Source organism: Symphalangus syndactylus, chromosome 9, assembly GCF_028878055.3.
Source record: "Symphalangus syndactylus isolate Jambi chromosome 9, NHGRI_mSymSyn1-v2.1_pri, whole genome shotgun sequence".
Lineage (NCBI taxonomy): Eukaryota > Metazoa > Chordata > Mammalia > Primates > Hylobatidae > Symphalangus > Symphalangus syndactylus.
The window spans coordinates 39,380,306-39,393,020 of NC_072431.2; the positions used below are offsets into that span (position 1 = coordinate 39,380,306).

At 39.9% G+C, this 12,715-nt stretch overlaps 2 protein-coding genes across 5 annotated transcripts in view; one reads left to right on the plus strand and one right to left on the minus strand.

Moving 5' to 3' along the window:
* The window catches only part of DPP4 (dipeptidyl peptidase 4), an 82,820-nt gene that overhangs the window by 68,922 nt on the left and 1,183 nt on the right, over window positions 1–12,715 (plus strand). For all 3 annotated transcript variants that reach the window (XM_055291957.2, XM_055291958.2, XM_055291959.2), the window contains 3 exons: window positions 383–447; window positions 10,769–10,841; window positions 11,107–11,180. In XM_055291957.2, the coding sequence (XP_055147932.1) occupies window positions 383–447; window positions 10,769–10,841; window positions 11,107–11,180 (212 nt within the window). The remainder of the gene's footprint in view (window positions 1–382; window positions 448–10,768; window positions 10,842–11,106; window positions 11,181–12,715) is intronic.
* Window positions 1–12,715, minus strand: part of SLC4A10 (solute carrier family 4 member 10) — a 448,737-nt gene that overhangs the window by 63,707 nt on the left and 372,315 nt on the right. The window contains exon 28 of one of the 2 annotated variants that reach the window (XM_063609460.1): window positions 9,960–9,969. The exons of the other annotated variant lie outside the window; for it this stretch is intronic. The gene's annotated coding sequence lies outside the window, so the exon portion shown is untranslated. Of the gene's footprint in view, window positions 1–9,959; window positions 9,970–12,715 lie in introns of those variants that run through there. 2 annotated transcript variants of the gene reach the window in all.

Below are 12,715 nucleotides of genomic sequence, written 5' to 3' on the forward strand. Positions count from 1 at the left end.
CTTACCCCTTAGCACTTCACATTTGACTTTTCTGCAGGTGGATTATTGATTGGATTTTAGATAATCTGGTTTGATCTCCCTTTGCCCCATCATTAGGGAAAAGTGAGAATGGGTTAGGGCTGAGTGTGGAAAGGTATGAGTACGCAGGGATCTGGGAATTAGCATCTCTGGCTATATTAGCAAGCCAAGTAAAAAATTACCTCCCATAAGGTGCTTTAGCCACCCTTTTCCTTCTTCATAACCACATAGAGATACTTCTGAGAGTAACTCTATATTCCTATACATAAGTGAAGACATATGGAAACACTGAAGTGGCCCATTAAAAGCAAGAAAAGTTGTTATTGTATGAATTAAACTCTTTTTTCTTTTTTTTCTTTCACAGACTCAGTGTACACAGAACGTTACATGGGTCTCCCAATTCCAGAAGACAACCTTGACCATTACAGGGTAGGAGATGACGACCTATACCTATTTTATAACCTATTTATAAGTGGTTTAAGAACCTTCTTAACTGTATCTATTCTAGAAAATATGTATTTTTATTTCCAACAAAATTCTTGTTAAAAAGAAATAACACAGGTGGTTTAGAGATACTCCAATAGCTTCCCCTACTATATTCTGCATAATTACAGTCTTTATCGTATGCTATATAGGTCACAATATGCATTCATTTAGAAATACAAAGCAACATCAGATAATTACTTTAATTATAAAATTTCAGTTTAGAAAACCTATTAGAAATTCAACATATTCCTTTAGAGCCTAGAAGACTCCCTAAACCTTTAGCTATATGTTGAAATTTCTTACAGTATTATCATAAGTAAGATGTATATACGAGACTGTAATTTTCTTACTCATAGCCAATTATGTACAGTTTTTTTCACAAAGATTTAAGTAAAGCAGGTGAGAGGTAGGTACAGTTGGGCAGTACCCTTAAAAAGCCCTAAACCTAAATCACTGAATAGCATCCAACAGGCTGGTTGCCTGATGGAAGAACCAGTGGGCAGGTTGCTCTGCAGATGGGCTATAGCATTTAAAATATGGTGTGGGTGCAACTATCATTGACAGCCCCCATGTGCTAGTGTGGATGCCACGGCAAAGCCAGAGCATTGTCTCTGGTGCCACATTGATGCAGCTGGAAGTGCTAGCATAAGTACTCGGGACCCTTCTGGCACTTTGATCATTCCAAAACTTTGCTGATTCTGTTTGTCATGTTAGGTTGAAAAAAATTTTTTTAAAACCCTGAAACTTACAGCTGACAAGGTAAATCATTTATGATGTTTACATTTTTCAAAGAATGTTCACAATTCTTCCCAAGACAGTGAATTAAAGAGAAAGAAAAACAATAAGAATAACTTAAGAACACAATTTCTTCTCATCTGTGTCATGACTTCATATTAATACATTGCTCTGAGCAATATCCATATGTTTCTGTAAGATGTCATCACTATTACTATGGATGCTGAAGTCATCTGATCAAAACACAGTAAACTCAAAAGTTTCTAGTTTTGCAAGACAAGTATAGACAATTTAGTTTTACCAATTACGTTCAGCTTAATGAGTAAGGTGTGTGTGTGTGTGTGTGTGTGTGTGTGCAGGGAGCTGTGATAGCAATGTTTTTGTGTTAGTGGCTGTATGACGGTTTTCACGTCTGTTTCTCAGTCAAGATAGAAAAGTAACAATCTGCAAAGTGAGATGCACAAATCATCTACCCCTACAACCTCCCATAATTAGATTGTCCCCACTTCTGCTAAGGGTCCCGTTTAATACTTAGGGTTCAATTCTTTCCATTCTTTCTCCTCCACCTCCCATAAGCTGCTTTAGACCCTCATTTCCTTCTTCGTAACCACATTGCTATTGTCACATAACCTATCTCCTTTTATAACAATAACCCGATTTGTCTCCCCTTATCTTGTCTTCTCACACTCCAGTCTATTGTGCACAGCGCTGGGAGATTAACTCCCACCCACAACATGTTCATGGTTCCTTCTTGTGTACTCAACTAAGCCCAGTCCTCATGCTTTACCCAGGTGTTCGACACCCTTCCTATAGTAGCCCACTTTGTCTGGAATGCTTGCTGTTTTCTGAATGTTTCTGTGGCTTTCCCTTTTGTGCCTTTGCCCGCTGCTCCTTCCACATGGAGTGTCATTTCCCCTCCATCTCCACCCATTCAGAAACTTACACAGCCCTCTCAGTGGAGTAGCATCCCCTTTTGAATCCCCTTTTGATAGTTTCCTTGTATATCTCTGAATCCTCATTTAGCTATTCAAGGTGTATAAGCTAGTCAACACTGTATTCTTTGCCTTCCCCTTTAGGAAGTATAAACCCCAAAACTTTTCCTGATTTAACTTAAAAACTTTTTGAAGGGAAACATTGTTATACAAGAATTTCTCCATCACCGTTTTCATTTTCTAGTTCAAATTTTCTTGTTAACGACCCAACCAGAATACTTAAATTTGATTGTCAAAGAGTTTTCTCCTACAAGATTCTGAAAGTTCCCGAAACATTAGAGGTGTAACTGCCTAGGATCCCAATCCCTCACTTGAACATGGTGGATGATGAATCCAAAACGTTCATTTAAAAAAATTATATTCTAAAAAGTGGAGACTGGAAGCACAAGATCAAGCCCAACCTTGGCATCTAAGGAGGTTCATGGCACCTACCCTACTTCCTCAAATAACATCAGCCAATGGGGTATTTCCTCTTCAACCAGCCCTTCTTATATAATGAGATAGGATAATTAGTTGTAGTCTGCTATTTCAACCTGCATAAATTTCCAGTCTTTCCTATAGGCTCCTCGTTCCCACATAGATCCCCTTCTTCTCTAGCTCTTTCCCCGACTGCGGTGGCCATTTCCATCTCCACCTTTAGGTGTTCGCTGCATGAGGTAGTCATGTAAATAGAAGTCACTTCCTCCTGCCAATGGCAACACACGCACACTGGGTGCACAAAGTCACTCTTTCACTTCACTGCACAGATGGCACCCGAGGACTGTTTAATCCTTCCACGCCAGGAGTCGGGTTTTCTTGGCACAAAATTCATTGCTGGCAATGGACACATTAAAACTGCCAGTACCAGGGAGCTAAAGGTTCCCAATGTGTTACTAAGAGGAATTATTTGGGAGGGCGATAGTTAAGGTGGGCAGGATACAAGTGAGGCAAATGCACTAACTGAATTGTCTCCACCGTGGTAAGTTGCTTCCTCCGAAATGTGGAGAACTGAATCTATGTGGAGAACTGAATCTAAGTGCCTATTTTTGGTGCACAGCAGGCTTTAGAATAAAGCTGCCCTCCTTTGTTTTTTAAATGAGCCTGTGCTTTTGTCTCTGGCAGGAATACATTCAAAGATTCTATTTTCCTCCAAGGCCCCAGCTGCCCCTCTGGACCCCATCTTTTACTTTTCTTTCCCAGGTTGTTTTTCTTTTCTCCTCTCTCTCTCTCTCCTCCTCTCTCTATCTCTCTTTCTCTCTCTCTCTCCCTCTTTTTCCTTCTCTCCCTTTCTCTCTTCCTCCTACCCTTTTTGAAAAGACAAAGGAGACAATTCCTTAGAGGATTTCCCCACCCTGTGCATTTCAGTGGATTAGAAGGAAATATGTTTAAAGCGGTTCACGTTTAGTCTGGATCAGTGACTCTTTTCAGTACACTGAGGATTAGGAATGACCAAAGTGTGTAACAAGTAAGGCCTTGATCTTAGTCTATGTTTCAGCTAAATAGCCACTGATACGGTGGCCAGAATTACAGCCTTTGGAAGAAAATGCAGTTTTTAATAAAACTCAAATAAGAAAATGATTTTTTATTATTAGGTGATTGTTGATCTGGATTTGGAAGAATTTAGAGAAATCCACATCACCAAGAGAAGCACATGTCGTTAAATCAAAGTCCTACCCACCATTGAGGAAAGGGAATTAGAAGAGCCATTTGCATACATGAATGGAACAGGCGGGGATGCCATGTGCAGTTGTTCAGCCTGTGCCCTGCTGAAAGCCAGACCACACTCCATTTTCTAAGGCCTACACCTCCAGGGCTGTGTCAAACCAGACGGAGCACCCTTTCCTATTCTTTCAAAGCTGCCATGTGGATTAGGGGACCCTGAGACTAAGGCCTAGACCCAATGCCGTGACACAAGCAGTGACTCCATAAGACTCTTTTTGGAGATAATAATCCAACTACTGGCAAGAGGCGAGGGAGAAGCACTTTTAAAGGATATCCAGACCTCAAAGATGAAAGGAGATGTTCATCCCCCCCCCACCTCAAGGAGCTGATACCGGAAGCTCTAAATGGGCAGCCAAAGTGGAGGGGTGACAAATCTGAGCTAAAGGGTAGTATAGCTCTATAGAAACATCTTTTCTGCAATATGTCTCAGTCCCAGCAGACAGAAATGGTGACAGATTTGAGCAAAGGAATCAGATCCAAAGGGGCAACCCTCAAAACCAGTATCAATCAGCAGACAGCAGCTGTAGCCACACCTTGCGGAGTGGGCTCCTAACAGTGAGGAATGGTCTCTCATGTGGTCAGTCACAGGTCTTTTAGTCAAACTTGTAAAAAATGTTAACATGTGGTAGACTTTCATTCACCCATTCGAGGTGCCCGGTGTTTTAATCATTCGGAAGTTTATTCTTTGTCAGTTAGAAAAAACAGTATTTTGGGAGAGAAATAAAAAAGAGTAGGTAATAAAAGATGAATTTGAATATGACAAAATACATATGAAAAAGACTTGTGGTTTTCAAATTGTGACTACGAAACCCCAGGAATTCTATACCTTAGGAGCATGTAGGGAGGGGAAGGGGAGTGGCCAAGAAGTTAGAGGTTCCCCTTCTCTGCTCCCTATCCAGAGGGGGTCTAGTTTCACTTATTTCATTCATGTTTTCATTCATTTATTAAGTGCTTCTATGGCAAGTCATCATTCTAAGCTCTTTACATGGGTTATCAGGTTTAATTCTCCTCCAGATCCTCCGAGATAAGTACTGTGTTTCTATTTTACTGACACAGAAACTGAGGGACAAAAATGTTATGCAACATATTGATACTGAGGGTTAGAAAAGGGAGAGAGGGCACTTATCTGAATCATTAGAGAAAGATTTCGGAAGATGGGGAGGATGAGCATGATGCTCTCAATAGGTTACGTATTGGGGGAAGGCAGATCAGCACAATAGACAAATGAATAGCAGGAAGAGTCGTTTTTTGGCGATGTGTGAAGCAGGTCCAATGAACTGAGGGATAACAGAAGAAGGGCTCTGAGAAGAGCAGGCCAAATGCTGGCCAAGAAGACAGGACATAAGCCTGAGGGGGGGGATGGATTTATGAATACACACAGAGAGAAGTATCAGATCAAGGGCAAGAGAAATAGGACCCAAGTCCTGAGCCTTGTTGCCAAGAGAAGAGGGCAGCCTGGAACACACAGAAGGGACTGATTTAACTTGTAGAGGAGATTTATTTTGCATTTTGCTCAAAATTTGATAGGCTTTTGGCAAGTGTATGAAACAGTCATAGATTTGGCAGTCTTCTGCTAGCAGATTTGAAATGTTCAATCCTTAAGAACTGCTGCATCGTTAGGTTATGCAAAACAGGGTGCAATTTTGTAAATATGCCATCTTGTACTGATTTGACATTTGTTCTATTATCCCAGAATATGCCAAAGGGAGAGAGACCTTCAGATTTAAGCCAAACCTTAACTTGTTTGTTGAGTGCTGATAAAATGTTGACTGCTGTGTGATCTTTAAAGAAGCCAGTGTTGCTTGGTGAGGCCTGAGGTGGAGCCCCCTGTCTGGGGTTGATGGGAGCTCTCTCCTTGGCATCCCATGGGTACAGTTGTTTGATATATGTAAATAAGAAAAACATCTGTTTTAGTGAGTTGAATTCATTCTTTTCTCAAACATTTTCTGTGGTCCCTGTTGTGATATTAGTGGTGCTTCCCAAAATGGCATCATTTAATATTATTTATGCAGCTTTGGTTACAAGTAGGAGAATGCATAGAGCAGGCCGCTAAACCCAAAGTCATATCTTACTGAAGTGCTGGGTTGCTGTCCATTAGACCCAATGACTGTGTGCTCTTTCTATAAGATCTTATAAATGGGATGAGTTGTTTGGTTGTGATATCAAGTGCCAGTAGAATATGACAGTAAGGGACATGGGCTTTTGGGGTTGGGCCAACATGTCCTCAATTTCTGTTTCAACCACTTACCAGCAGTATGAGTTTGAAGAGGCTACTTAACCTTACTGAATCTCAGTTTCCTCATCTGCGTAATGGGATAATCAGACCTACTTCACAGGGTTATTGAAATCATTAAATGAGGTGCTTGTGCCTGCCATGAAGGAAGCTTTCAAAACATGGCAGCTGCCACCATTATTATCTAAAGGAAGCAAATTGTCCTTGTGGTTCCTAGATGGCACTAGGGGTAGTTTAAAAATTGTTATACCTTCTGTTTCTCATAGTACTCTCCTCCTCTTATCAGCTCTCTCTTTTAATTCAAAAATACAAAGATTTATTTGTTGGAAGGTAACTGAGGAACCAGCATGATCCAACAAGCAGCTACAGATGGTTCTTCTTGGGGACTGAAGGAAAAGCTCCTCAGAGATGCTGTGGAGTCGGCACTGCCACTGGACCGATCCTTCCCACTTCTCCTTGCCAGGCTGTTGCTGGCAGCGGGGCTCTCCGGAAGTTTCTAGCCTCAGGAGAGTGCCAACTGCACCACCATTGCATCCTTGCCCATTTATCACTCTGAGTTTCCTTTTTAGTAGTTGGTGATAGACTATTCGGCTTCTAACTTAGTCATCCATTTCCTTTTTTATTTCTGTTTCCATGGATAGGCAAAGAGGGATTATCCTCTTTTGGTAGGTTAAAATAGCACAATTAATTTTTTTCTAATCATTAATCATACCTTAAATTCATGCCTGTATTTCTTTTTCTGGCTTTGTATGTTATCCTTACAGCTTAAAGTGTGCCATACAGGCGACTGTAAAGGGTGTTAATTGAGAAGCCAGGTTGCACAGTTGAGTAGGAAATGATCAATGGTTCCAGAGGCAAGGTGACACAGCTGCCTTTTTCTGGGGGAAAAAATGTTCTGTGTAGCCTGAGAGCCTTAAAGTGGGTGTATGTCTCTCAGCTGCCTCTCTCCCTCTCACAGAGAGGTCCCTCTGGAGGCTTCTCCCAGTGAGCAGGGGAAGTGCGCATTTGAAATGGCACACTTATCTTGCAGTTGCAGGGGAAGCTTTTGTTTTATTTTTCTCTTGCTGCATTAAAGTATTTGTCTTTCTTTCTTTGTAGTGTAATATTGTTAATGTAAAACAATTTGCATCATGACACTTTTATCACAGTTTTCGTCTTTTTCTCAGTATGTTGCATTTCTCACCATGTCTAGTTCATCACAGCTACAGTGTGTACATCACAACATTTATCTTAGGCTCAGGGTTTTACTTGTTTATAAAAATTGTCTTCTTTCAGCCTGTATTCACTCCATTTAAGAAAAAAAAAGGCAGCCAGAAACTGTTTTGGTCCAAACTCCAGTAGTTATCACATTCCTTGCTAACTGTCCTGCGTATTTATATGTCTCCTAACTATTACTCTATGTTTCAATGACATTTCTCAGTTTCATGGCTCGGGGAGGTTGTAGGAGCAGCTTTTGCTTTTCAAGCTGCCAAGCAAGGCAGGCCCATGAGGCTTTTGGAGGTGAGGTGAGGTGGCACAGTTGTATATTTGGGTCAGGTCTGAGTGTTAAAGTTGACTGTCTTCCGCGAGCAAAGAGCTAAATTTAATTTGGAGAGAAACAAGGAGGGAGGAAGTCAGTGCAGGCTGAGAGCATGGCTAGTGGAAAGGATCACCAAAGAGGACTCACATGGGGGCACCTCGGCCTGCAATTCAGGCGGTTAATGTTTACGGTCAGTACTCAAGCCTCAGCCTTTCTTGTTTCCAGCTTTGAATGCTGCGCAAAACTCTTTTAGGGAGATTGATTTTGACCCTTTCCTCTCTGAAGGACAGAGAATTGCTCAGAGTTCTATTGCCCCATTAGGGCATACGTCACTTGCATAGTCACAAAGTATGCCTCCCAAATCACCCAGGGCTGTACAGAGCAATCTCTCTTCTGATTAGTGCAGTCTGAGAAAGCATGGGTCTTAGGAGGATCTCAAAGGATACCCACTATTATTGTGCACTTCAAATTCCAGGACAGTTAATTAACATTTTATTTCACACTGTTTCTTTGCCAGAAGATCACATCATAAGCAGCTTGGAATTTTAGTAGAGACGCAGTGCAATGTAGCAAGTAAAAAGGGCATGCTGTCAGACTTTGTCCAGCTCTGACACTTGCTGTAGTTGTGACCGGGTGCAGGTTACTCACCTTCTGAGTCTTGGTACCTCCATCTAGAAAGCAGAATTGTTCTAGACCTATTTTACACGAATATTGCAAGGATTAGATATAGCAGTGCTTTTATAAACCCTTATTTATATGTGATGCTTAACACAGCGACAGGCACAGGGTAAATGCTCAATTGAATGTTAGCTATTATCATGAATGGTATGGTGTATGGATAGAAAGTGGGCAAAATACATCTCAATACATTTCAGAATAAGCATATTTTATTCTGCCTACCTCAGCTGATAACAGTTGATTCTGCAAAACTAGGACCAAATATAGTGGACACTGCAAGTGCTTGATAATTTATTTCATTTACTCATTTAATTGATAAATATTTAGCATTCTATTAGATGTTAAGAGCAATGCATAATATAGACAAATCTTTTTTTCTTATGGATCTTATCATTTAGTGGAGTACATAATAAGTAAATATTGATTGACTAGATGAAAAAAATCAACGGAGGGATAAATGGTGATGTTGGGATGGATGGACAGATGGATTTATATTTAGATGTATTTATCTGAGACATCTTACCAGACAAAAAAGTTTCTCAAAAATAAAAGGAATCTCACTCAGGTTTTTATTCTGAGAGTTCACGAGTAAAATTCTCAATTTGGGTGAGAAATGTAATATGGTCAGAACAAGTGGGAACCAGCCTGCACAGAAGAGGAAGGGCATTTGTTTTAAGCCTACTAGGCCAGGATGACCTTGGGACATTCAGTCGACTGAAACATTTTGGGTGGCTCTGTCCTGAAAGTCGTAGATAAAATGTCTTTTTTCCAGAAACACTGTTAAAGAATTCTCACATCAGCATCAGAAATTTAACCCCCCCAAAATGCTTTTGCTATGCCTCTTGGTTCCTATTATTGTGATGGAGTAAGAGGAGTTACAGGTAGCCCACCCTTATTTAAGGTGAATACATTCCAAGACCCCCAGTGGATGCCTGAAACTGTGGATAGTACCGAGCCCTTTATACATTATGGTTTTTTTCCTCTACATATATACATACCTATGATAAAGTTTATAAATTAGGCACCATAAGAGATTAACAATAGCTAATAATAAAATAGAACAATTATAATGACAAACTGTAATAAAAATTGAGTGTAGTCTCTCTCTCTCTCAAAATATCTTATTGTACTACACTGCAGGTAACTGAAACCATAGAAAGCAAAACTGCCAATAAGCGGGGACTACTCTGTTCCAATTTTATAGAAATCAAAGCTCAAAGAGCAGCATATCTCCAGTTGCATAGCTCACTGATATTGAAACTGGAACTTGAATACAAACACTGTTACTTTAGCCCCATCCCTTTCCTGCCAGACCACCAAGGTTCCCATCAAAAATATAAGCTGGTATGAGCTACAGAGATATCTGTGAAATATAAACCTTGGCTTTCATAAAGTTGAATTTGACTCACCAAGATGCTGCAGGACGAGCTGGCTGCTTTTAAACCCATGGAGATGCTGCTGCCCCTTTCGTGCCCAACATATAACAGGACTCTAGCTCACCCCCTCCCAAAGGCACTACAGTATTTTGTGGCATTTTTACCTTCATCCCAACTTTTGTAAATATCCTCAGATTCAAACTAGATGACCAGCTCTAGATGCTTTCAATGACTTTTTCATCTAAGACTCCTGACCCTCATTCTAGGAGCCCTGGCTCAGGCCACATAGCAGTCTCAAAAAGCTGATTTCCCAATTTTTTTTTTATCCTATTTCCTTGGCTAATTTGGGTATGACTTGATCTAATAGTATCTCCTCTAATAGACAGAATGAGGCAGACAGCAACAACCCACTGATTTTCTAAGGCCACTTTTGATCTTTTTTACCCCCTTCCCCTCCCATATGTTACATTTGCCTAGGTTTTTAACATCTGTTCCCAAAGAGGTAATATTTGCTTTTCATTCAGAGCTTAGCAATGTGGACCAAAGTTCACATGACATATTGCAGAGTATGTTTAGTTGCAAATGCTATGTACAGGCTCTTTGAAATGTAGCATGTATGGCACCATGTGACACATGGTTGCCATGGCAATACACTTTTTGGCTGAACTACAGCAGAAGCCCATGGAACATACATTACTAATATGAGACTCTGCCCTGTGCTAATGCATAGGACACAGCCAATCTGGGATCTGGGACTCAAGGGGTTTTGCATGCAGGCTGGGTGGCAGGTGCCCTCTTCCTGCATGTTCAGGGAAGATGTGGCATCCTCCCTTCCAGTCCTGTCTCCCAGGCACAGGGCATGCTGTGCATTCTGCCATGCATGGAGACAGCATTTGCTTGAATATCGGTTTGCTATATTTTGTATCAAAGGGGGCCCCAGCTGAAAACATTTTATTTTGTAAACTGAAGTGAAAAATCAGTTTATGGCAGATCCTTTTTTGAATAATGACATTCTTTTTCCCAATTCCAGAATTCAACAGTCATGAGCAGAGCTGAAAATTTTAAACAAGTTGAGTACCTCCTTATTCATGGAACAGCAGATGGTGAGTTTCAGTTAATTAGACTTTTTAGTATCACAGACAGGTTTGCAATTTCACTACTGACAAAACAAAAGCATGAGGGGCAAGACTGTTACATTTACTTCAATAAAACAGTGTTGCTTTCCACAAGTCACTTGTCTTCGGCTAAATGGGATGCTGAGTCCTAGAACTTCAAACAGTCCCTTTCTTCTTGTGCCTTTCCCACCCCTTGGTACCAGAAAACTGGAGTGGCTATTAGCTACTTTACATTTCCTTTCTCTCCCTGCAGATAACGTTCACTTTCAGCAGTCAGCTCAGATCTCCAAAGCCCTGGTCGATGCTGGAGTGGATTTCCAGGCAATGGTATAGAAAAACTTTGTGCAAGGGGAGGGAAGTTGCTGGTGGAGTCTGGTTTCCTCTTTCTGGGCTAATTCTTTTAGCAGTGCCAGAGACAGGACAGAATAAAAACATTAAAAAAATTTTTTTTTCAACGTGAAGTCAGAAGAGTAGTATCCTTGAGCCATGCACAGAGTAATGCTCAATAATATTAGCGAGTTTGGGGTTAAGAAGCACAATATTGCATATGCTGGGAGTATCAAGACACTGCTCTCCTGTTCATGTGATTGTTCAGTCTCTCCCTATTTTGATTCAAAAGTAATCACTTATTCAGTAAATGTGTGGCAGAGTAATTCTAAAGTGAAACCAGCATGATAATAGCCCAGCTCAAATATGAAAATCCATTTCTGTCTGGTATGTATTACTAACCATTCTAACAACAATGGGATCTTAATAATCAGCATGCTTCAGTTTTTGCAATTACAAGGTGATCTTTTGTCGAATAACCACAGGCGATAAACAATTAGGATTGTTTTATAAAGTCAGGAATGGCTAGAGCTGTTGTCTATGCAGAGGATATTTCTGGGTATTATGTCAAATTCATTTTCTGCATTAGAGATTTTCAGGTGAAGGAAAAAAATGTATTTTTAATGTATGTATGTATGTATGTATATGTATTTATGTGTCCTCTAACACACATGATTTGCTCTGTGCTCAGTTCAAATGGTGCCCAATGCATAGGAGTGGGACAGTTACTTGATACTGAGAAAAACTGGCTATCTTTTGAGTCAGTGTTTTATAAGAGGTTGAAGTTTATTTTTCTACTATTCAAAGGAAAGTCACATGCTACTTTAAGCTTTTTTTAAAGTTAACTTATGTCTCCATAATTTATGTTTGCCCAGTAATGACTTCTCAATTATTTAACAAGGTATGAATCGATAAATTTTTGTCCCAGATCATAAATTCCTTTTACATAAATGTCAAATATACAGATTTTTAAAAACACCAGTTTAAAATCTAAGTGTTTACAAATGATACATCTGACTTTTGACTTCACTTCTATTAAACATATATATGTAATATTGAAATAGATTTTTTCTAGTTTCTAGGTGCTATATATTAGGCAACATTGCTTTAAAAAATCATTTATTTTAATACAGTTTATCTTACTAGAGTATAGAGAAATTTAACACTTGATAACACTTTAATTAAAACAAGTGGGCTTAATGGAATAAGCATTCCTTCCTATGCATGGTGTGTTTCTAAGTGCCCTTTGAGTCAAATTTGGAAATGGATTGGGTGTTTTAATTAAAATTTACGTATCTTTAAAGCACTATTCAATAAAGCCAAATTCACAGGGAGTTCTCTCAGCACCTGCAAAAGAGGATCAGAGACTTCTGCAGGACAGAACAACGTGCCCTGGAAAAGGTCTGGGGGAAAATTAGACACCCTCTTTGACCCCGTTTCAGTTTATAAACTGCTTCAGGAATTAAAACACTCTGTTTTATACCATGTATGCTCGTGAAAGCTCATTTGAATTTATGTATTTTTTTTTTAAGAAG